Here is a 23979-nt window from a genome sequence, read left to right on the forward strand (position 1 = left end):
CACGATCTCGCGGTCCGTGAGTTCGAGCCCCGCGTCAGGCTCTGAGCTGATGGCTCGGAGCCTGGAGCCTGTTTCCGATTCTGTGTCTCCCTCTCTCTCTGCCCCTCCCCCGTTCATGCTCTGTCTCTCTCTGTCCCAAAAATAAAAAAATAAAAAATGTTGAAAAAAAAAATTTAAAAAAAAAAAAAAAAAAAAAGAATTCCTGAATACTCATCTATATTCCCTAACATTACTATTCTACCACTTTTGCTTCATTATTCTTTTTCTCCATATGTACAATTATTTTTCTGTCCATTTGTGAGAATGTTGTGGACATGATGTCCCTCCACCCCTGAATTCTTCATTTCACTTCCTAGGAACAAGAATATGTCCTTATATAACCACAGCACAGTGATCAGATTCAGAAAATTAACACTGATCTAATACCATTATCTAATCTACAGACGTTATTTAAATTTCATGAGTTGTCACTGATATCCTTTATAGCAAAAGAAAAAAAAATCATTCTGTTCTAGGATTCAGTTGATTTAACTCAATTGTGATTAAATAAAGGATTACTTTTTTTAATAGCTTTATTAAGATATAATTCACATACCATGCAACTCACCCACTAAAGTATATACTTCAGGGGCACCTGGGTAGCTCAGTTGGTTAAGCGTCAGACTTTGGCTCAGGTTATGATCGCACAGTTCATGAGTTTGAGCACCACACTGGGCTCTCTGCTGTCAGTGCAGAGCCTGCTTCAGATCCTCTGTCCCCCTCTCTCCCTGCCCCTTCTCTGCTTTCATTCTCTCTCTCTCTCTCTCTCTCTCTCTGTCAAAAATAAGTAAATGTTAAAAATTTTTTTCAATGTGCACTTCAGTGGTTTTTAATATATTCACAAATACATATATCACTACAGTCAATTTTAAATATTTTTGTCTCCTTAAAAAGAAACCTTGTACTTTTAGCTATTGACCCTCTATCTTCTCTTCCTTCCAATCCTAAGGAACCACTAAATCTGCCTTCTCTCTGTATAGATTTGCCTTTCTGGACATTTCATTTAATAGAATCATATAAAATATATAGTTTTTTGTGACTTTTTTTCACTTAGCATAATGTCTTCAAGGTTCATGTGTACAGGAACATTTATCAGTACCTCATTCCAACTGAATAGTGTTCTGTTGTGTGGATATGCCACATTTTGTTTAATTTTTTTATAAGTTGTTGGACATTTGGATTGTTTCCACCTTTTGCCTATTGTGACTAAATCTGATATAAACATTGGTGTGCAGGCTTCAGTGTGGATTCAGTTCCCTTGGATGTATAATGAGGAGTGGAATTGCTGGGTCACATGGTAACTGTTCATTTAAATGTTTGAGGAACTTCCAGACTGTGCTTTTTGTTTTTTTGTTTTTAATGCTTATTTATTTTTGAGAGAGAGAGAGCATGAGCAGGGGAGGGGCGGAGAAAGACAGAGACACAGAATTCGAAGCAGGCTCCAGGCTCTGAGCTGTCAGCACAAAGCCTGATGTGGGGCTCGAACACATGGACCGTGAAATCATGACTTGAGCTGAAGTCGAATGCTTAACTGAGCCACCCACGCGCCCCAATTCCAGACTGCTTTCTAAAGCAACTGCATCATTTTATATTTCTACCACCAGTGTAAGAGGGGTCTGATTTCTCCCCATCTTAGTCAACACTTGTTATTATCTGACCTTTGGTTTATAGCCATCCTAGCAGGTGTGAGGTAGTATTTATTGTGGTTTGGTTTGCATTTCCCAGATTGCAACTGATGTTGAGCATCTTTTCATATATTACTTTGCATTTGTATATTTTCTTTGGAGGTATGTCTACTTAGGTTCTTTGCCTATTTTTAAATTGAGTTATTTATATTTTAATTAATGAGTTATAGGAATTCTCTATATATTCTAGATACAATCATATTATCAAATACATGATCTGTGTATATTTTTCCCATTCTGTGGGAATGGGAGAATGTCTTTTTACTTTCTTGATAGTGTTCTTTGAAGCACAAAAATTTTCATTTTTGATGAAGTCCAATTTATTTTTATTTTTATTTCTTAATGTTTATTTATTTTTGAGAGATGGAGAGAGATAGTACGTGAACAGGGAAGGGGCAGAGAGAGAGGGAGACACAGAATCTGAAACAGGCTCCGGGCTCTGAGCCGTCAGCACAGAGCCCAACGTGGGGCTCAAACTCACAAACCGCGAGATCATGACCTGAGTTGAAGCTGGATACTCAACCGACTGAGCCACCCAGGCGCCCCTATTTTTCTTTTGCTACTTGTGTTTTTGGTGTCATCAAAGAATCCTTTGCCAAATCCAAGATCATGTAGGTTTACCTCTATGTTTTCTTCTAAAAGGTTTGTAGTTTTAATCTGTGTATTTAGGTCTTTGATGTATTTTGAGTTAATTTTTGTATATTGTATGCAGTAAAGGTCCATCTTCATTCTTATGTATGTGGCTATCTTGTTGTCTGACCTCCATTTCTTGGAAAGACTGTTCTGCCCCCTGGTCAAAAAAGAAACAAGTTGACCATATACACTTGGGCTTATTTTTAGACTCTCAATTCTGCTCCTTTAATCTGTGTCTGTCCTTATGCCAGTACCATACAGTCTTGTTAACTGTTGATTTGTAGTAAGTTTTAAAATCAAGATAGATGAATCCTCCAACCTGGTTATTTTTCAAAATTGTTCTGGCTAAGTCAGAGTGGCCAAAATGAACAAATCAGGAGACTATAGATGCTAGAGAGGATGTGGAGAAACGGGAACCCTCCTGCACTGTTGGTGGGAATGCAAACTGGTACAGCCACTCTGGAAAACAGTGTGGAGGTTCCTCAAAAAATTAAAAATAGACCTACCCTATGACCCAGCAACAGCACTGCTAGGAATTTACCCAGGGGATACAGGAGTGCTGATGCATAGGGGCACTTGTACCCCAATGTTTATAGCAGCACTCTCAACAATAGCCAAATTATGGAAAGAGCCTCAATGTCCATCAACTGATGAATGGATAAAGAAATTGTGGTTTATATACAAAATGGCGTACTACGTGGCAATGAGAAAGAATGAAATATGGCCCTTTGTAGCAACGTGGATGGAACTGGAGAGTGTTATGCTAAGTGAAATAAGCCATACAGAGAAAGACAGACACCATATGTGTTCACTCTTATGTGGATCCTGAGAAACTTAACAGAAACCCATGGGGGAGGGGAAGGAAAAAAAAAAAGAGGTTAGAGTGGGAGAGAGCCAAAGCATAAGAGACTCTTAGAAACTGAGAACAAACTGAGGGTTGATGGGGGGTGGGAGGGAGGGGAGGTGGGTGATGGGTATTGAGGAGGGCACCTTTTGGGATGAGCACTGAGTGTTGTATGGAAACCAATTTGACAATAAATTTCATATATTGAAAAAAACAAAAAACAAAATTGTTCTGGCTATTCTGGGTCCCTTATAATTCTATGAATGTTAGAATTTGCTTGTCAATTTCTTCAAAGAAGCCAGTTGGGATTCTTATAGGGATTGCATTGAACCTGCAGATTAGTTTATATAGAGTATTACCATCTTAACAGAGTTAAGACTTCCAGTTCATAAACATGAGGTGATTTTATGTTTATTAAATTTTAGATCTAAATTTCTTTAAACAATGTTTTATAGTTTTCAGAGCATAAGTTTTATACCTCTCGTTAAATTTATTCCTGAGTATTTTATTCTTTTGATCTTAATGGAATTTTCTTATATTTATTTGGGATTGTTTACTGCAAATGCACAGAAATAAATTTGATTTTGGAAATCTTGACCTTGTGTCCTGCAACCTTGCTTAACTTGTTTATTGGGTTTAATAGTCTTTTTTTTTTTTTTTTTTTTGTGCACTCCTTGGAATCTTCTCTATATAATATCACATCATCTGTGAATAGAGTTAGCTTTACTTTATAGTCTGGATGTCTTTTACTTCTTTTTCTTGCCTCATTGCCCTGGCTAAAACCTCCAGTACAGTATTGAGTAGAAGTGGTACAAGTGGAGGTCCTTGACTTGTTTCTGATCTAGGAGGGAAAGCATCCAGTCTTTCACCACTAGTTGCCTGTGTGTTTTTATAGATACCACTTATCAGCTTGAAGAAGGTTCTTTCTTTTCCTGGTTTGTTGAGTGGTTTTTTTTTGTTTTTGTTTTTTTTTTGTTTTGTTTTTTTCAACGTTTTTCATCTATTTTTGGGACAGAGAGAGACAGAGCATGAACGGGGGAGGGGCAGAGAGAGAGGGAGACACAGAATCGGAAACAGGCTCCAGGCTCCGAGCCATCAGCCCAGAGCCCGACGCGGGGCTCGAACTCACGGACCGCGAGATCGTGACCTGGCTGAAGTCGGACGCTTAACCGACTGCGCCACCCAGGCGCCCCTTTTTTTTTTTTTTTTTAATCATGAAAAGGTATTAGGTTTGTCAGATGCTTTTTATTTCAATGATCATATGGTTTTTGTTTTTAATTCTGTTGATAGGGTGTGTAACATTATTGATTTGGGGATGTTAAACCATCCTTGCATTCCTGAGATAAACCTCACTTGGTCATACTACTACTTCTATGTTACTGGAGTCATGTTTCTAGTATTTTGTTGAAGATTCTTTTGTCATATTCTTACCAGATATTGGTCTTTAGTTTTCTGTGATGTCTTTGGTTGTGTTATCGGGGTAATAATGGCTTCATAGAATGAGTTGGGGAGTGTTCCCTCACCTTCTGTTTTTTGAAAGACTTAGTGAGTAATTGGTATTCTTAATTTTTTTGTTGTTTATTTGAGAGAGAGAGTTCATTAAAAAAATTTTTTTTTAACGTTTATTTTTGAGAGAGAAAGAGACAGAGTGCGAGCGGGAGAGGGGCAGAGAGAAGGGGAGACACAGAATCTGAAGCAGGCTCCAGTCTCTGAGCTGTCAACACAGAGCCTGGTGCGGGGCTTGAACTCAGAAACTATGAGAGCACGACCTGAGCTGAAGTCGGACACTCAATGGAGCCACCCAGGAGCCCCTAGAGAGTTCATTTTTTTAAGATTCTGCATATAAGTGAGATCATACAGTATTTGTATTTCTCTGTTTGACTTATTTCACTTAGAATAATGCCTTCAAGTTTCATTGATGTTGTTGCAAATGGCACTGTTTTTTTCTCCCTCACTTTTTTTTTTTTTTTTTTAATTTTTTTTTTTTTTGTCGTTTTTTTTAATTTATTTTTGGGACAGAGAGAGACAGAGAATGAACGGGGGAGGGGCAGAGAGAGAGGGAGACACAGAATTGGAAACAGGCTCCAGGCTCCGAGCCATCAGCCCAGAGCCTGACGCGGGGCTCGAACTCACGGACCGCGAGATCGTGACCTGGCTGAAGTCGGACGCTTAACCGACTGCGCCACCCAGGCGCCCCCCTCTCCCTCACTTTTAAAGGACATTTTTGCCAGATAAAAGATTCTTGGTTGACAGTTGGGTTTTTGTGTTGTGGTGTTGTTTCACTTTGAAAATACTGCACTACTGTCTTCCGCCCTCCAAAGCTTCTGAGGAGAAATCTGATATCATATTGGAGATCCCTTGTATGTGATAAGTTGCTCCTTTATTGCTGCTTTCAAGATTCTCCCTTTCTCTTCAGCTTTCAACAGTTTGATTATAATGTGTCTGGGTAAGAACTGTTTGTTTCATCCTAGAGTTCATTGAACTTTTGGATGTTTATATTCATGTCTTTGTTAAAACTTCATACATCTTGGCTATTATTTCTTCAAATCTCTCTTTCTCTTTCTTCCCCTTCTGGGACTCCCACTATACACATATATCTGTCTCTTCAAATCCCCTGAGAGTTGCATCAGCTGGAGGGGGAGAGGTTTGTAACTGTCACTGAGGGCTACAACAGTGGTTGCCTGCTTCTGTGTTTGCAACTCTGTGAGCAGAAGAAGCAATCATCTGTTAGTACACAGACCCCCAGGACTTGGAGGACAAGTTCTTATTGCCTACCCTGGCTCCACAAGCTGTGTGCAGACTGCTCCAGGAACATCTGCCCACCCAGCTGCCTGCTACCAGGCTTGGGGGTGCTAGGGACTGAAATTGACTGAAATTAACCACAATTTACCAGCCTTCCCCTGGAAGTTACAAGTCTTTAATAGACTGCAGAGGTCCAATATAGTTACATCAGGCATTTTGTCAGGGCAGTTTTTTGTCCATGTGAGGAGAAGAAGTCCTGGTGCTTTCTCCTCTGCCCGCTTTCATACATATTGTGTAATTACTTTTTAAAAAAATTTTAGTTTTTTTTATTTTTGAGAGAAACACAGAGTATGAGTGGAGGAGGGGCAGAGAGAGAGGGAGGCACAGAATCCAAAGCACGTTTCAGGCTCTGAGTTGTCAGCATAGAGCCTGATGCTGGGCTGGAACTCCCAAACTGCAAGATCATGACCTGAGCCAAAGTCTGACGCTTAACCAACTGAGCCAACCAGGCACCCTGTATTGTATAATTATTTTAAAATCAGTTCCGAGAAGAAAGGAAAAACAATATGCATATATATTAGGTTTTATTTTCATAATTACTCTGAGGTGTCATCTGAAATTGGCCCCTGGTAGGAGGAGGGCAGAGAGAGGGGGAAGGAAGAGGCAAACGCTCCACATTGGTAGGTGGCAGTTTTAATAAGGAAGGGAACTTACATATGAAGCTTGTCTTGGGCAGCCACAGGATGAGTAGATCTCCACACCTACCTGCCAAATCTCAGAAGTTCATATATATATATATATATATATATATATATATATATATATATATGTAATATTAACTGAGTTCAATCACATATACTGTCCAGATGGTCTCAACACCACATCACTATCTCAAGGCTATGCCCTTGGGCAGCCTTTGGGAGTAGGGAAGGCAAATGGAATGTACATTCCAAGGACAGGAGAGGATGGGAACCTCTAGTTGCCAGGATTAGGTTCACAAGTGAACCAGAGGTCACATCCTCTCCATAACCTCCCCTCAAAGTAGTGCTTTTATGTTTCCATGTAAATTAAAATTGTTGTCTAGGGTCTTTTTGATTTCAGCTTGATAAACTACCTTTAGTAGTAGTTCTTTCTTTTTTTTTTTTTTTTAAGTTTTTTAATGTTTATTCATTTTTGAGAGACAGAGACAAAGCAAGAGGGGGCGGGGCAGAGAGAGAGGGAGACACAGAATCCGAAGCAGGCTCCAGGCTCCGAGCTGTCAGCCAGAGCCTGATGCAGGGCTTGAACCCATGAACCATGAGATCATGACCTGAGCTGAAGTTGGATGCCTAACCAAGTGAGCCACCCAGGCAACCCTGCCTTTAATAGTTCTTGTAAAGTGGTCTGCTAGCCACAAATTCTTCACCAGGGAATGTCTTTACTTCACCTTTTATTTTTGAAAGACAGCTTTACTGGCTATGGGATTCTTCTTGCTTGACAATTTTTTTTCTTTGAACACTTTGAATATAGTATTCCACTGCCCCTTGGTCTCTGTTGTTTATGTTAGCTGTTAATGTTATTTCAGTTCCTTTATAAGTGATACAGTTTTCCTCTTGCCACTTTCATGATTGTTTCCTTGTCTTTGGCTTTTAGCACTTTTGCTTTAATGTGTCTGTAGATCTCTTTGAGTTGATTCTGCTTGGAGTTCATGGAGATTCCTGGATGTGTAGATCAGTGTTTTTCAATACATTTGGAAGTTTTCAGCCATTATTTCCTTTTTTTTAGACGTATTTTATTATTTATTTGTTTGTTTGTTTGTTTAAATTTATATCCAAGTTAGCATATAGTGCAACCATGATTTCAGGAGTAGATTCCTTAATGCCCCTTACCCATTTAGCCCATCCCCCCTCCCTGTTTTTATATTATTTTTGCTTCTCTTCCCTTGTTTTCATCTGTCCGTACCTTAAATTCCTCATATGAGTTAAGTTATATGATACTTGTCTTTCTCTGACTGACTAATTTCACTTAGCATAATACCCTCTGGTTCCATCCACGTAGTTGCAAATGGCAAGATTTCATTCTTTTTTTATTTTTTTATATATGTATTTTTAATTTACATCCAAATTAGCATATAGTGCAACAATGATTTTAGGAGTAGATTCCTTAGTGCCTCTTACCCATTTAGCCCATCCCCCCTCCCACACACCCTCCAGTAACCCTGTTTGTTCTCCATATTTATGAGTCTCTTATGCTTTGTCCCCCTCCCTGTTTTTATATTAGTTTTGTTTCCCTTCCCTTATGTTCATCTGTTTTGTCTCTTAAAGTCCTCATATGAGTGACGTCATATGACTTTTGTCTTTCTCTAATTTCACTTAGCATAATACCCTCCAGTTCCATCCATGTAGTTGCAAATGGCAAGATTTCATTCTTTTTGATTGCTGAGTAATACTCCATTGTCTATGTATATACCACATCTTCTTTATCCATTCATCCATTGATGGACATTTGGGCTCTTTTCATACTTTGGCTATTTTTGATAGTGCCGCTATAAACATTGGTTGCATGTGTCCCCCTGGATGAATACGTAGTAATGCAATTGCTGAGTCATAGGGTAGTTCTAGTTTTAATTTTTTGAGGAGCCTCCGTACTGTTTTCCAGAGTGGCTGAACCAGTTTGCATTCCCACCAGCAGTGCAAAAGAGATCCTCTTTCTCCGCATCGTCGCCAACATCTGTTGTTGCCTGAGTTGTTAATGTTAACCATTCTGACAGGTGTGAGGTGGTATCTCATTGTGATTTTGATTTGTATTTCCCTGATGATGAGTGATGTTGAGCATTTTTTCATGTGTCAGTTGGCCATCTGGATGTCTTCTTTGGAGAAATGTCTATTCATGTCTTTTGCCCATTTCTTCACTGGATTATTTGTTATTTGGGTGTTGAGTTTGATAAGTTCTTTATAGATTTCGGATACTAACCCTTTATCTGATATGTCCTTTGCAAATATCTTCTCCCATTCCGTTGGTTGCCTTTTAGTTTTGCTGATTGTTTCCTTCACTGTGCAGAAGCTTTTTATCTTGATGAGGTCCCAATAGGTCATTTTTGCTTTTGTTTCCCTTGCCTCCAGAGATGTGTTGAGTAAGAAGTTGCTGTAGTTGAGGTCAAGGAGGTTTTTGCCTGCTTTCTCCTTGAGGATTTTGATGTCTTCCTGTCTTACATTTAGGTCTTTCATCCATTTGGAGTTTATTTTTCTCATGGTATAAGAAAGTGGTCCAAGTTCATTTTTCTGCATGTCGCTGTCCAGTTTTCCCAGCACCATTTGCTGAAGAGACTGTCTTTATTCCATTGGATATTCTTTCCTGCTTTGTCAAAGATTTAGTTGGCCATATGTTTGTGGGTCCATTTCTGGGTTCTCTTGTAGCAGGATTCTCACGCAGAGAGTCATGACACTGAGGCTTTTCTTTCCAGGAAGCAACTTTATTCCTGTTGGCACTGCTCAGTTGGGTTCGTACCCAAAGAACTGAGCCCTGAATGCCACGTGGCATACTTTTTTATATATTTTTTACTTCTTTGCCTCCCATATATGGTAACACACAAACATGTAGTCTGATTAAGTGGTCTCATGTTACAAGGTCATGAGGGATGTTGTCATATAGGCCGTATAGTCAGGTTGCCTTGAGATTTTTTTTCTTAGGGAGGGGACCCTACCACCTTCCCCACTTTGATGCTCGGACCCCTCTATTTTGGGTCAAAGAACATCAGGCGCCCTGAGGTATAAAACTTTTTTAAGAGCCAGGAGTTCTGCTAGAGAAAGAGTCAAAGCAGCCATTTACCATTATTAATTTGCAAAATTTTAGGTAAGCCAAAAGTGGGTATTATTTTATAAAGCAAAACTTTTATTGCTTTTTGTGCCTTTTTTGTCTTGCAGAAGAAGGCCTTTACTCAATTAGTGAAAGTATCAATCCATACCCACAGATGTTGGAATTCCTTTGACCTTGGCATATGAGTGAAACCTAATTGTTAGTCTTTCCTGGATAGCCTCCAGTTCCTTGATTGCCTGGGAGAGCAAGTTTGTGGTTGAAAGGATTGTTTTTAAGACATACTTCACAGGCTGATACTACTTTCAGAACTCTCTTTGAAAATTTTTTTTCCCAGTAAACATCCTTTGGGTCATTTGATAAGTTTTGCCTCTCCCTAAATGAAAGGCCTGATCCTGTGTTTTAATGATCTTTTATTTCTGTGAGCTTGGTAATAGTAATTGCTTTGCTCTGTTGTAACCAAGGGCTGGAGACGGTATCTAGGAGTCAGACCCCAGTTTATTTATTTATTTTTTTGGGAGTCTCCTTTAATAATTGATATAGCAGGCAAACTATTTTTCTGAACCCTGGTATCTACAGTCTACCATATCCAGTAATTTCCAACAACTCACATATTGTTTACCTGTCCTGGAGTTGGTAGCACCATAGTCTCTATTTTAGTTATAATGTCCCTTTCTAGGAAGGGAGTAAGACTCTCTGGCATTATCAGGAAAGAATGAGAAAAAAAATTAGTTTCCCCACATACATCCCAGGGGCTGAGAGAAAAATTTAGTTAGCAGTTTTCCGGAGATACCTCTAATTGTCATGCTGCGTTTGGATAGTTGGCCTGGAGTGGAAAGGAGGTCAGAAAAGGTAGCTCTGGTGTTAAGAAGGAAATCAACCAGTTTTCTTTCTGTATTTACCTGAGTTACCCGAGGCTCTGGGTTTCTGATAGACAGTTTGTTTAGGGGAGTCACCATGAAGAGCCCCAGACTCCAGTTAGTCCCTTCCAGGGACATTGGTTATCTGAGCCTTCACAGATAGAGGTCCCCGAGGGCCTTCAGATCTCCAGTGATTGTCTCCACAGAAGGGGCATGGCTTATGGGGTTTTCATTTTGGTTGTCCCCTCTGAGGACATTCTCATCATTTTAGTGCTCTGAATGGCCATATAAATGGCACTTGGTGCCAGGACCTCGGGAAGTCTGGTCTGACATAGTACGGAAGGCCACAACTAAGGCCTCAGATTTTTTTTTTTAAGCCTCCTTTTCTGTTTTTTGTTTTGTGTTTTGTTTTGTTAATTTTGGTTGTAATACACTCAATTGGCAACTTGTAAGAGTTCCTCCAGGGTCCCTTCAAGGCCAACAGCCAATTTTTGCATTTTCTCTGAATATCTAGGGCTGATTGAGTGACAAATTTGTCCTTTCAAACCATCTCAGCCTTAGGGGTGTCAGGGGAGATAGCCATATATTTAATGAGAGCCTTCCTCAACCTCTCCAGGAATGCCATCGGGCTCTCATTTTGTGTTTGTAAAATAGTGGCTAATTTAGCATAATTTAAGGGCTAAATCTTAGATTTCCTTAGTTTTTTTTTTCCAAAAATCTGTGTCACTAAGAGTCTGATTTAACAAAAGCATTATATCTTTCCAGTTCAACTCAAAAACATACATAATGTTCTGAAAAGCCCTTATATACTTATCTGATCAGAAAATTTACCTAGATCTCCTTTTATTTGTCTTAAATCTTGTAATATAAAGGTTTTTTCTTCTGGCATTCTAGCTTCTTGTAAGGCAAACATGCCTGTTACATTATGAGGAGGGCCTGGATAAGGTGAGTAGCAGCGAGCAGAATTGTGTGTGTATGTATGTATGTATGTGTGTATATATATATATATATATTTATAAACATATATATATGTATGTGTATATATATATATAGTAATATATATATACATATATATATATTTAATAGATTGAGGACCCAAGGAGAAGGAGGTTGAGGTGAAAGAACTCCCTTCCTCCTTCTCTAGGTCTGTTTTAGATACAGGTAAGGGGCCCTTAATTACTTCCCCCACTGATTGCTGGACTTCAGAAAGGGTTGCCATTAAATTAGGATCCACCTGGGGCACCTGGGTGGCTCAGTCGGTTAAGCGTCCGACTTCGGCTCAGGTCACGATCTCGAGGTCCGTGAGTTCGAGCCCCGCGTCGGGCTCTGGGCTGATGGCTCAGAGCCTGGAGCCTGCTTCGGACTCTGTGTCTCCCTCTCTCTCTGCCCCTCCCCTGTTCATGCTCTGTCTCTCTCTGTCTCAAAAATAATAAAATAAACATTAAAAAAAATTAAAAAAATTAGGATCCACCTTATATTGCTTACACATATCTCGATTTTTTTTTTCTTAAGGCCCAAAAACAACATAGGGGAATTCTCCCCATTTCCCTTCACATTTGCAAAACAAGTCCAATTGTAGGATAGTATTGTCATTGATATTTCCCTTTGGGGGCCAGGTTCCCTCTTCCAATTTGTATTGGGGCCAAACCTTTGTACAAAAGAAAACGAATCATAATGCATTCCAAAGGAGTAATGGCCTTGGTTGGGGAATTAACCATCTATAGGAAAAAGGAAGAAAGTTGTCCCTTATCTCAATTTCCTATAGCTGGCCAGGAGAAACCTCATCTCCTGTCCTGCATTTTGGCTGGCTCTGCAGCTGGCAGCCAAAAGCCCTGCCAGTCTCAGGAGGTGCTGAGAATAGTCATTCTTACCCAGGCTTGACCCCACCTCCAAGAGCTGACCTGGTCTTTCCTGTTTTTTTCTTACCCCTCCATTTCCTGCCTGCAGGACCTTGGGGTATGGACTGTGACCAAGCAAGACTTTCCTGGTTGTTGTAGGATGCACTAATTTTATTTTGGCCCAACAGTAACTTCCATATTGATCATTGGCCATTGAGGGAGGGGGTTAAAGGGCCAAAGTCAAGGTCTATTCCCTTTTTTCAACAATGCTCACATAAATATGTTTCAGCCGTGTGGATATCCATTTTTGGCATACAGTGGGCTAAGTGTAGTAAAATGGCTCCCATGTACCTTAGTAAAAGCCCTTCATATATCACCCATCCCTCATATGGCAGAGGCATCCAGTCCTTTGCTGAACAGGAACAACAGAAATGTGGAGGATTTGGAGGCTGGCACCAAGGGTATTGCTATCATTTTCTCTGCCTTTGGGTCAAAAGAGGAGGAATTTAATCTTAACCCAATGTACTTTTAAAATCCATTTATTTTAACCTTAGTCCATCCTGACCACACATAAAATTTCTTTTTAAAGATTTTCCTTCATGAACTTTCTGCAGTTTTTCTTTACATTTAGATTTTGTCCAAGCCATTTTTCTCCAAATAACCAGTCCCTTTTAGAACAAAATTACTTTCTTTTACCTTCAACAAAAATATATTTCCATTTCTTATATCTTTCTTTCATATCTCCTACTTTTCTACATACAGAGTTGCTTGTCTTATTTTTATTAGTTTTAACTACACTTAGTAGAATTTTACCTCTTAGAAACCTTAGTCTCCAGTGAAAACTAAGTAGTAACCAATTGTGAACTTGATGTTATATCTGAATGTTTTTAGATGGCAAAATTATGAATCCATTAAGGATAAAGCATGTTTTCCCATAGATCCAAATGTCTGGAGTTTCTCTGCAACAAGTCAGAAGCACAAACCTACATCTAGTAATTAGTGCTTTAGCCTCTTATCTCTTTAGATATCCAATGAATTCAATCTCAATTTATCATGCAAGCCAAACTTTAACGTTTTAGGTTACCAAAGACTTTGAAAGCTATCTTAACAGTTACCCGTGAAAGCTTTGAGACAGACAAAATTAACCATCATTTTAAGTCACCTTTTTGCTGACAAATTGCAACAGAGATAAAAGAGCTTACTTGACCTTTAGAAAACAGTTTTATATGTTTAATGCTGATAACTCTAAAGACATCTCTATTTTAAACCAAAAAACTTAAATCCATTTAAATACCAAATGTGTTCCATCTGTGTCCATTTAAAAGTTAATCAATTTGTTCCCTCTTGTCTATTTGTATCTGGGGCACCAGTGGGGAAATCTGAAGTGGGTGGTCTTCACTCCACAACCTCTAAGGTGGGAGGAGGAGCTGATGGTGCCTGAGGCATTGAGGAGCCAGTTATGCCGGCCACCCCCAAAGTGGTACAGAAAAGAAGGTGGGGGAGGGAAGGCAGAAGAGGAGAGGTGCCAGCAAAAGGCAGAGAAAGAGAATTCCCAGTTTTAACTCTTGTCAGCTCAGACAGAGGAGCAGACTCCAGGTTTGTTTTGTTTTGTTTTGTTTTGTTTTGTTTTGTTTTGTTTTCCACCAGTGGAATTGGGCAGTCCGTGTCAGTCTGGAGAAGACAGGGAATTTCCCTGAAACAAAAGGAGTTTCGGCAGCTGCTTGGGAATATTCCTTAAAGTCCCTGTTCTGAGGTAGAATAACCAGAGCCGGTTGGCTCTAATTATCATAGTCATTAACCCAGGAAATGAATGAGAGACAAGTCCCCACACACAGTCACACGGTGACTCCACAATCTGCTACCCAGTGCCTTAGAGTTGTGGAACTTGTGGAACTACTAGGGCAACTCTGGGAGGTGATCAGGCTCCCCTTCTGCCTCTTGGGGGCAGGTGTGCCAAAACGAACCCAGGTTCTTACCAGTCTGCCAGGTGGCACTCCCTGAGCTGGTGTCTGGGCCTCACGAGTTCCATTGGGGCACACGGGGTCCTCGCCCCGGCATGCTGGGAGGGCTAGTCTCCTGCAGATCAAGTGGTCTGCTGGCACCAGGCAAGGCTGCCTCTCCCGGCATTCTGAGGTCCATATCCCTGGTGGCAAAGGAGGAGGAAATGAACCGTCTCTGAATCCCGGACAAGCCCCCAAGTAATGTAGCAGGATTCTCGCACAGAGTCGTGACACCAAGGCTTTTCTTTCCAGGAAGCAACTTTATTCCTGCCAGCACCACTCAGTTGGGTTCCCAAAGAACTGAGCCCCGAATGCCACATGCTGTAGCTTTTTATATATTTTTTGCTTCCTTGTCTCCCATATATGGTAACACACAAACATGTAGTCTGATTAAGTGGTCTCATGTTACAAGATTGTGAGGGATGTTGTCACATACGCATATAGCCAGGTTACCTTGAGGTTTTTTTCTTTCCTGAGGGAAAGGACCCTACCACACTCTATTCTGTCCCATTGATCTGAGTGTCTGTTTTTGTGCCAGTACCATACTGTGTCTTGATGATTACAGCTTTGTAATATAGCTTGAAGTCCGGGATTGTCATGCCTGCAGCTTTGGTTTTCTTTTTCAAGATTTGGCTTTGGCTATTTGGGGTCTTTTCTGGTTCCATACAAGTTTTAGGATTGTTTGTTCTAGCTCTGTGAAGATTGCTGGTGTTATTTTGATAGGGATTGCCCAGCCATTATTTCTTTAAGTAATTTTTCTGCTCCTTTCTCGCTCTTCTCCTTCTGATGGTCCCATTATACATGTGTTGGTGTGTTGAGTGAAGTCCCACTTTTCTCTGAAGTGATATTCACTTCATTTTCTTTTCTCCCTGTTCTTTGATTGTATAATCAAAGAATTATATATTGATCTATCGGTCTATAATGTGAATTATATATTGATATTATATATTGATTATCAATTATATATTGATCTATCTCCAGCCCGCTTACTTTTCTTTCTGCCAGTTCAAATAAACTGTTGAGCCCCTCTTGAGTTTTTCATTTGTCATTATACTTTTCCATTCCAGAATTTCCACTTAGCTCTTCTTACAACTACTTTAATCATAGTTTTCTTTAGTTCTGTGAACATGTTTCTGATGATATCTTTGCTTGTTAACTCTAGTATCTGGTTACTCTCCCAGGTAGTGCCTCTCTTGCCTTCTTTTTTCCCCCAGTGTATGTGTCTTATAACTATTGAAAACTGGACATTTCAGAAAGTATATTGTACAAGTCTGGGCACTGGCCTCCCCAGGGAGGAGAGTTGCTATTATTATTTGCTTCTTTAGTGATTGGCTGAATTTTTTAGTAAAGTCTATTTTATCCCTTCTTCATGTCTCCACAATGTAAATCTGATGTTGCCTCTCAGCTGGCAAGGCCTTGGTTGTATCCACAGCCACCTTGGGATGATGGTGGGTTTTGCAGAACTCTTTTGACTCTCCCTTGTCCTTCCCTTAGCTGTTAAGGATTTTTAGTTGCTAATTGATGGCTCTCCTGTTTCCAACAATGTCCTGGGGCACACATTGCTCCACAAACTGATCCAGTAAAATTTGGGATAGTTCCCAGGGTCAGTGTTTGAAATTAGTTTTGACCCCAGGGTGGGGGGTGGGGTGGGGGTGGGGGAGGGTTCCTCCCAGCTTCATAGTTGTCTCCATCAAAGTAGGCTGCCCACAGTTTAGCCTATACACCCAGTGACTCTACCAGTCTCCTCCTAGTTGCCATTCACCACTACTTCCAGTTTTTGAGAGCACTTGTAGGCTTGAGTTTTTCCACTCTGTTCTAAATGAGGTCAGTCCATTAAGGAAAAGTTTTGGTGCTGTTTTAGGTCTTGCTTCTCACCCCAGGAAAAATCTCGGAACACAGCTGGGAGCAAAGACAATAGCATACTTGTCTATGAGTGATACCCCTACTTTAGAAGCTCAGTGGCGGGGAGGGCTGGTCTTCTTGGCATGCTTCACCTGAGCATGGGATTTTCACTTTATGGTCTGGGGCAAAGGTGACTGGGGCCCCAGTATTTTCATTGGCCTTGCTCCCAAGGTACAGCCTCCATCCTACAAGTCTAACCTGGTATAAAAAGGAAATTCCCACATCTTGGCTGCACTCTCTCAAAATTTATCCTTAACCACAGATATGGGAGGGCAGGATGAGATATGATGTCCTGCCCCTCCCAGGAAGATTGCCTTTGGACTAGGAGCTGATGGAAAGGGAACCCTGTGTTGTTGGCTACAGTTTGGTGTAGAGTTTTTGTCTCACTCAGCTGGGACTGGGGAGGGAGGCCTTTGATCTTAGCTTAGATACCACCCGCTCTCACTGTTCTTAATGGGTTTTGGTAGATTTTCTTGAGAAAAAAAAAAAAAGTGTCTTTATTTGCTGTATGCCCTCAGGACCGCTTCCAGAGACTTTAAATGGTTAGTTTAGAAAATAATTTTCACCAGTTTCAGTGAGGAGGGGGTCTTCAGAGCTCTTCAAGCCATCATGCCAGATGCGGAACCAATTGGGATTGTATTTGTTATCTCTCATCTAATCTGGGACAGTTAGGACATTTTTGAAGAGTATTGGCCATGTTTTATAAAATGACCCTCCATTTGGATTTGATGTGTTTCCTGTTAAATAGATTCAGATTCTGTATTTTTGGCAGGAATACCACAAAAGTGATATTGTGTCCTTCTCTGTGCACTGGATAGGAGGTGTGTGACATCTGTTTAACATATTGTTAGGTGTTATTTTAATTCCAGGCATATATTGAGTGTCACATTGTATGTATTTTTTTTATTAGATTGAAATTTCTGTTTTAATTGGCTATTTGTATTAATTTGTAAATGCCTTTGCTGAATTATCTATGAGATTGATTTTGTTGTTTTACTAATTCTAATGTTCTAATATTATGTGTTTTACTGGTTCTAAGAGCTCTATTTTTTTTTTTTTTAAATAGGGAAACTCTATGCTGTTTAAAGTTTGATTTCTTGAGAGAGAGTGGGGGAGAGGGACAGAGGGAGAGAGAGAATTCCAAGCAGGCTCCACACTGTCAATGCAGAGTTTAACACAGGGCTCAATCCCACAAACTATGAGATCATGAGCTAAGGTGAAACCAAGAGTCAGATGCTTAACGGACTGAGCCACCTAGGCACCCCCAAGGGCTCTATATTATGTTAATGGTATTAATTCTTTGGTATGTATGTTGCAAATTTTCCCCAGTGTATTGTTTGTTCTTTAACATCTCATGACAATTTTTTGACATCTTGAAGTTTCAAATGTTTTTTAAATGATAGCATTTTCCCATGTGGTTTCCACCTCTGGTATCATGCTTAGAGAAGTCCTTCTTGGGACACCTGGGTGGCTTGGTCGGTTGGGCCACTGACTTCAGCTCAGGTCACGATCTCAGTTTGTGAGTTCAAGGCCCGTGTTGGGCTCTGTGCCGACAGCTTGAAGCCTGGAGCCAGCTTCTGATTCTGTGTCTCCCTCTCTCTCCCCGTCCACCACTCACACTCTCTCTCTCTCAAAAATAAACATTAAAAAAAAATTTTTTTTAAAGAAAAGCCCTTCTCTTTTTTCTTGAAAAGCCTTTCTTCTAAAATTGCAAAAAATATTTTTTCTACTACATACTGATTTTCTTTTTGTTTCTCCACTAGGTACGTTTGCAGGAGCACATGGGTGAAAAATACACAACTTACAGTGTGAAAGCTCGCCAGTTGAAATTTTTTGAAGAAAATGTGAATTTTTGATAATTTATTCTAATCTGCCAGAACTAAAGACCTATTTTCAAAGGTTTTTGGCTTAAACAGAAACAAACCCATAATAATGGCTGGAGGCCATTCAACATCCTTATATCTTTTAACTGGGGAAAAAATGGGATGGAACAGAGTAAAATGAAGCAATGTCACAAAACAAAGGAAAAAAATCTGTGGCTAATGTTACTCTTGATGAGGAAAATCTGTTATAAGACTTTTGTTTGGTTACTGTTTACTGAGCCTTAAACCACCAACTTTATATTTAGAATTTTATTTTTCTAAGGTACTAATTAGTTTGATACGTAAGGGCCATAAAATATTGGATTGGAAGTTTTATATTGCACTATAGTGATAAAAGTAATAGGATAAATAAGTGACATAATATGTCTAGTGATGCGAGTTGTCATTGTTAATAACCTTAGGTAGTAGTTGAAAAATTATTTTTTTAAGAAAATCAATTCATGATTCTGGGAGTAGATATAAAGAATATGTAGTATCTAGTAATTGAGCAGTTCCTTTTTTATATATTGATGGATGTTTAATAAACCTTTTATTTTCATTTAATATGAACCTCATTTAGGATATGCAAGAATTGAAACTAAAATAATTTGGCTTTGTAAATCCATGTTTCTGCTGGCTTTTTTTAGAGTAACTTTTCATCAGTGAAAACATTTCTAAAACACGAATTCCTTTTCCAGTTAAGCAATTTGTAAGTGAAGTCCAGCTCCTTTTAGTTATGTTGGACATACTTACCTCCTGAAGTTTGTCTTTTTGTCTGTCAAATTATTGGTTGTCTTCCCATGTTGTAAATGTATGACTGTATATCACATATTTTATTAGTTGTTTAATGAGGAGTAATTCCCATGTGGGAAATAAGTTGTTTTTATAAAATAAAAATCTTGATTAGTAAATTTTCACTTTTGTATTCGAGGGACTTTAAAAATGAATGCTGTTCCGGAAACGTTTTCACTTTTTATAATATAAAGTGTTATCTTACCTTCTTTGAAAATTACACACACATAAAATACTCTAATGAAATGTTCCCTTTCTAGCCACTTAACAGATTTTTAGTTTTTACTCTGTGTCAGGTGCTCTGGCAGGAGCTGGGGATATGGTGGTGAGGAAAACACTTACTCCCTGTCCTTAAGGTGCTCATAGCCTGGTTTCTGAGATCTCTTATTTTCACTTTGAAGGGTTTGTTAGAACTCAACAGTAAAACCGTCTCATCCCAGTCCCAGTCTGAGGCAAATCCTTGGCAAACTGTGGGTGGGTCTTTCTGAACTATTCACCGTTTCTTGCATGTTTTATGAATACATCTTTCTGGAGAAACATCAGTTTTAGTTAAGTTTTCTAATTTGTATAATGTACATATTTTCTTAGAATTAAAAAATTCTCCCCCATATGTTATTATTCCCATTCTGTATAGTTTTATTTTGTCTAAACATTCATTTTGGTTTTCATCCCAGTATCTTTTGGTTACTCTGTGGTTTTTGAGTGCTTAATCATTTTTTATCTTAAATATAAAACACCTTTAATTTTCTCCTCATTATACCTTTGACCATATTTCAGACTTTGATATACTTTTGACAGTTTGTAAATAGTAATTGTGGTTTTCTCCTTAAGAAATATTCCTTAATTTCCATATACATATTTTCTCATTACCCCCAAAAAGCAGTCCTATGAAAACTTTGGTAAGCTGAAATGGTGAAAAACAGAGTATCTCCCACTCTCTGAAAGTTCTTCACACTTAAGACCTACAGTAGTACCTGTTTTTGTTGAAAGAAATCTGAAGAGGATTTTTGCTTTTATGAAAAAAGCCATTGCTGTAGTAACGTTAAGACTTGCAGAAAAGTGAAGTGGCATGAAACGACCTTTTGGAAAGTAGGGATACATGTATTTAGAAAGCCAAAAAAATTCGGGGCACCTGGGTGTCTCAGTCGGTTAAGTGTCCGACTCATGATCTCAGTCAGTAGTGAGATCGAACCCCACATCGGGCTCTGCGTTGAGCGTGGAGCCTGCTTACGATTCTCTCCTTCCCTCTCCTGTTGCCCCTTCCCTGCTGGTGCTCACTCACGTGCTCTCTGTCTGGCGGGGCGGGAGTCATTGCAGTGTGGTTACTGAATATGACCTGCATTAACTTTTACTTCTTGGGATTGTTCTTCCTTGTGGCTCAGTAGATGAGCCAGTAGAGGGAACAGTCCAATGGGCATTTAGTAAAGATTGTTATGCACAAACACAATCACTTGCCTTTCTCTATTATTCAAACCTGTAGAAGACCTGATCAGTAGTTTTGTGATGATGGAAATGTTCTGTATCTGTATTCTGTGATAAGGTAGCCACTGGTCATATATGGCTTTTGAGCTCTTGAAATGTAGCTAGTTTGAAGGACTCCATTTTTAATTTTAGTTTTAATTAAACTCAAGTAGACCAGGTGACTAATGGCAATGCACCTCTGAATCATTCATTAACTATTTACTGAGCACCTACAATGTCTCCCTAACTCTTAGAAGTACTGGGCAAACAGCAGTGAGCAAACAAGATCCCTGTTCCCTCCCATGGAGCTTACATTCTGTGGAGGGGGGGTGGCAACAATGAAAAATATGTAATGTGAGATAGATCAGTGCATAGAGGATGGGGCATACCACTTTATTTTGACAGGGCAGTAGGAGATGCTTCTTTATAGTCCCATCCGAGTAGAGACCTGAATGAAAGTAAAGAACAAGTCCTGTGTATCTGAGGGGAAATGTTCCAAGTATAGAGAACAAGTGCAAAAGTCTTCCCTTTCAATATATGCCCACTTATCTACCAAAATCTGAAAGGTAGTATTGGGTCTCCTACCCAGTGGTAGCGTTGCCAAACTCTTATGTATGTAAAATTCTTTCTTTATACATTTCATGTCTTATTTAATGTATAATGATTCAGAACAGCACATTTTGGCAGCTCCAGATGTCCCTCCTTGCCGCATTTCTGATGTTAAGTATGACTTTCTAATTACCCCTCCTTTCTGCTTGCATCCACCTAAGATATCCTTTTCCCTGTTTTCAACCTTTGGGTGTCATCTGGAAAACAGGAGGTAACTTGATTTTTTTTTAAGTTTATTTATTTTGAGATGGAGAAAGCCTATGCATGCGGGAGGGGCAGAGAATCCCAAGCAGGCTCCATGCTGTCAGCACGGAGCCAGCCCAACTTGGGGCTCAAACCCATGAACTGTGAGATCATGAGCTGAGCTGAAACCAAGAGTCGTTCACCCAGGCACCCCAAGGTAACTTGATTTTTAACACTATTTGGGAGCTCCTAACTTTTAAATCACATTAATTACTCTTATTTATATGCTTAGTCTTATTTATGTGGTCTTAATTTTCTCTCTCTTTTTTTTTCTTTAAGCTTTCCTGACTTTTGTTTATTAAGGTCATTGTTCTCATTTTTTAAACACATATTTTATCAAGTCCTGTATCCTGGTACTGAGAAATAGAATATTACCTACAATAACTCTCCCACTTCCATTCTGTACACAAACCTTTAGAATATTTTTCTGTTCAGTCCTCTGGAAAATTTAAAAAGAATTTAGTTTTTATAGGTTTCCACTTTGCTCCACCTCAAGTAAAGGATGGATTGAAATTTTTCTGCTTAACAACACCCTTATTTTAGTGGTACCAAACTATGACCGTCCCACAAATTTACACTACATTTTTTCATAGGCACTTACTGTTGTCAAGAAAGACATGTACAAGACTTACAGCTACAGAAAACAGAAATGGTGCTCAGTGATGTTTTCAGAACCACAAACTTCTAACTCTGGCATTTACTGGTAGGTTCGCTTTCACAACAATGGACAGAAGACTCTTTAGACATAGACTGGTGTTGAGTTTTAACTGAAAACCTTAAAACGATTTAACCACTCATAATGAATTATAAAACTCTGACAGTCAAACTGTACTTTTATGAGGCATTTATTCATTATTTTTGTAGACCTGAAAGAAACTTTGCATACTTGTGTTTTCTGCTCTCATTTCAGATAAAGATTATGAAGAGAAGCCCTAAAATAATTATAAGTCAAAAGCCAACGGAGTTAGAAATGAAATATAAAGACAACAAAATCTATACACAGCTGTGCTGGAGGAGCAGCGATGGGTTTCAACTCATGTTTTGGATACGAAAACAATTTAGCTCATCTCATACAAAACGAAAGCAGGTGCAACAGTAAAGCTGAATCATGAAAACCCTAATTATTTTTAGCATGCCTCTTAACTTTTCTTTCCCCTGGTTTCTTGTCTTCGGAGCCTGAATCTTGAACAGGTAACCACTTGAGGGGATGCCGGCGATAAATGGGCCATGGAGGAAGTGTCAACTGAGCCAGAACAGAGGAAATCCGTCAATATTAAACATCAAAAGTTTAAAAGAGCATTACGTGTAATATTCCTAAATAAGTCCTCTATGCTACTAGAGGTAAAAAAACAACAGCAAAACTGACATTCCAGTGAAAACTCATTCACCCAGATAAGATATTTAAGAATTGCAAACAAGCCTCACCATTTACACATAAGGCTTTAGAAGCTAAAAAGTGAGGAGAGCGCATTGTGAAGACCCTAAGAAATTCCTGCTAGTTTTGACCTTAAGATTACTGCTTGGAGCAGCTGCTGTTAAGAAATAAACTGTATCCTTTTATGCAGCTTACTTTATCTGCCACTTATTTGGTATTCTACTTTTCCAGTGATAGATAGCAAGGTGAAACACTGATGGCAAAAAGAGGAGGTTTTGAAAAGCTGGTGCTGGTTCTCACTACCAGCTCCAACCAAACCAACCCAATTTAGAAAACTTGCCACTAACATCCAAATACCCACAATCTTCTTACCAAACACGAAAAAGCAAATCCGGCCATAACTATGTACACAGTCCACCCGAACTGTTCAGCCACGTACCCGTAGATAAATCCAACTATCTGGAGACAAACGAAGTACATTAAATACAATCAAGCTGGTTGGGGGGGGGGGGGGGTTGGGGGAGGGGGAGAAGAAAAAGAATACTATGCAAAAACAATACTTACTGCAGAAAAAAGAATAATTCCCTGAAACATCTGTTCAGCTAGCTTCTGCCCCTTGTAATCCTAGAAGCGAAGGAGAGCAAAGCAGGAATTGGTTCCACCACCGAAGAGGTGGTTCCTGCTCTGGCCTCACAGCTTTGGCACCGGGCAACCCCGGCATCAGGGACCTCCCCAAGGACCGGACAAGAAATGAAATTCTAGGTTTTCCGGAGAACTGAAGCATCCTAACGGCGCATGGGCAGGGGGCTCCTCGCGGGCGAAGAGAGACGGGGACCCGGGAAGCACAATTCAGGGAAGAGACAAGGGCCGCCGGAGCTGCCAGCTCCAGAGAAGCGTGCGGGGCCGGGGGGTCTTGGGGTCGAGCCCTCACCATTTGCGTGGGCAGCGAGCTCAGATGCTCCAGCATGACTGACTGAGAAAGCTGGCGGCAGAGCGAAGGCAGGCGCGACTCAGGGATCGTAGGCGCCGGGGTCGGGTTCCAAGTGCAGGACCGCGGGCCCGCAGAGCCGGGCAATGAGACGGCCGCGGCCCCGGAAGCGGATGTCTCCCACAGACCCGAACGGCCCGAGGCTCCGCCCCGCACCATCGCTAGGCCACCTGCGCTTTCGGAGCCAGCTGTAGCCCGGCGCACTGCCCGCGAGGGCTGAGGTGGCGACGGTGGCGGTCGAGCAGAGGCATCGCGCGTCCGGGAGGGGTTAGCCGTCAGTAGTGTAATGGCGGGAGCCGCGGCCCCGGCCCTCC

At 40.2% G+C, this 23979-nt stretch overlaps 2 protein-coding genes across 11 annotated transcripts in view; one reads left to right on the forward strand and one right to left on the reverse strand.

Moving 5' to 3' along the window:
- The window catches only part of NEK4 (NIMA related kinase 4), a 48552-nt gene extending 26129 nt beyond the window's left edge, over positions 1-22423 (forward strand). For 3 of the 10 annotated variants that reach the window (XM_058726656.1, XM_058726662.1, XM_058726664.1), the window contains 2 exons: positions 11490-11540; positions 22213-22423. In XM_058726656.1, coding sequence (XP_058582639.1) covers positions 11490-11540; positions 22213-22401 — 240 coding nt within the window. In that variant the 3' untranslated portion in view covers positions 22402-22423. Of the gene's footprint in view, positions 1-11489; positions 11541-18098; positions 19115-21895; positions 22006-22212 lie in introns of those variants that run through there. The other 7 variants (XR_009260880.1, XM_058726661.1, XM_058726665.1 and 4 more) reach the window with 5 other exon arrangements.
- On the reverse strand, positions 22130-23824 carry SPCS1 (signal peptidase complex subunit 1). Its single transcript, XM_058726670.1, has 4 exons — positions 23609-23824; positions 23242-23301; positions 23050-23136; positions 22130-22545 (listed from the first exon to the last, which is right to left on the reverse strand). The coding sequence occupies exons 1-4, from the start codon at positions 23822-23824 to the stop codon at positions 22420-22422; spliced, it is 489 nt and encodes a 162-aa protein (XP_058582653.1). The 3' UTR covers positions 22130-22419.
- Between the last annotated feature and the right edge of the window lie 155 nt (positions 23825-23979).

The sequence above is a fragment of the Neofelis nebulosa genome, chromosome 4, assembly GCF_028018385.1.
Source record: "Neofelis nebulosa isolate mNeoNeb1 chromosome 4, mNeoNeb1.pri, whole genome shotgun sequence".
NCBI lineage: Eukaryota > Metazoa > Chordata > Mammalia > Carnivora > Felidae > Neofelis > Neofelis nebulosa.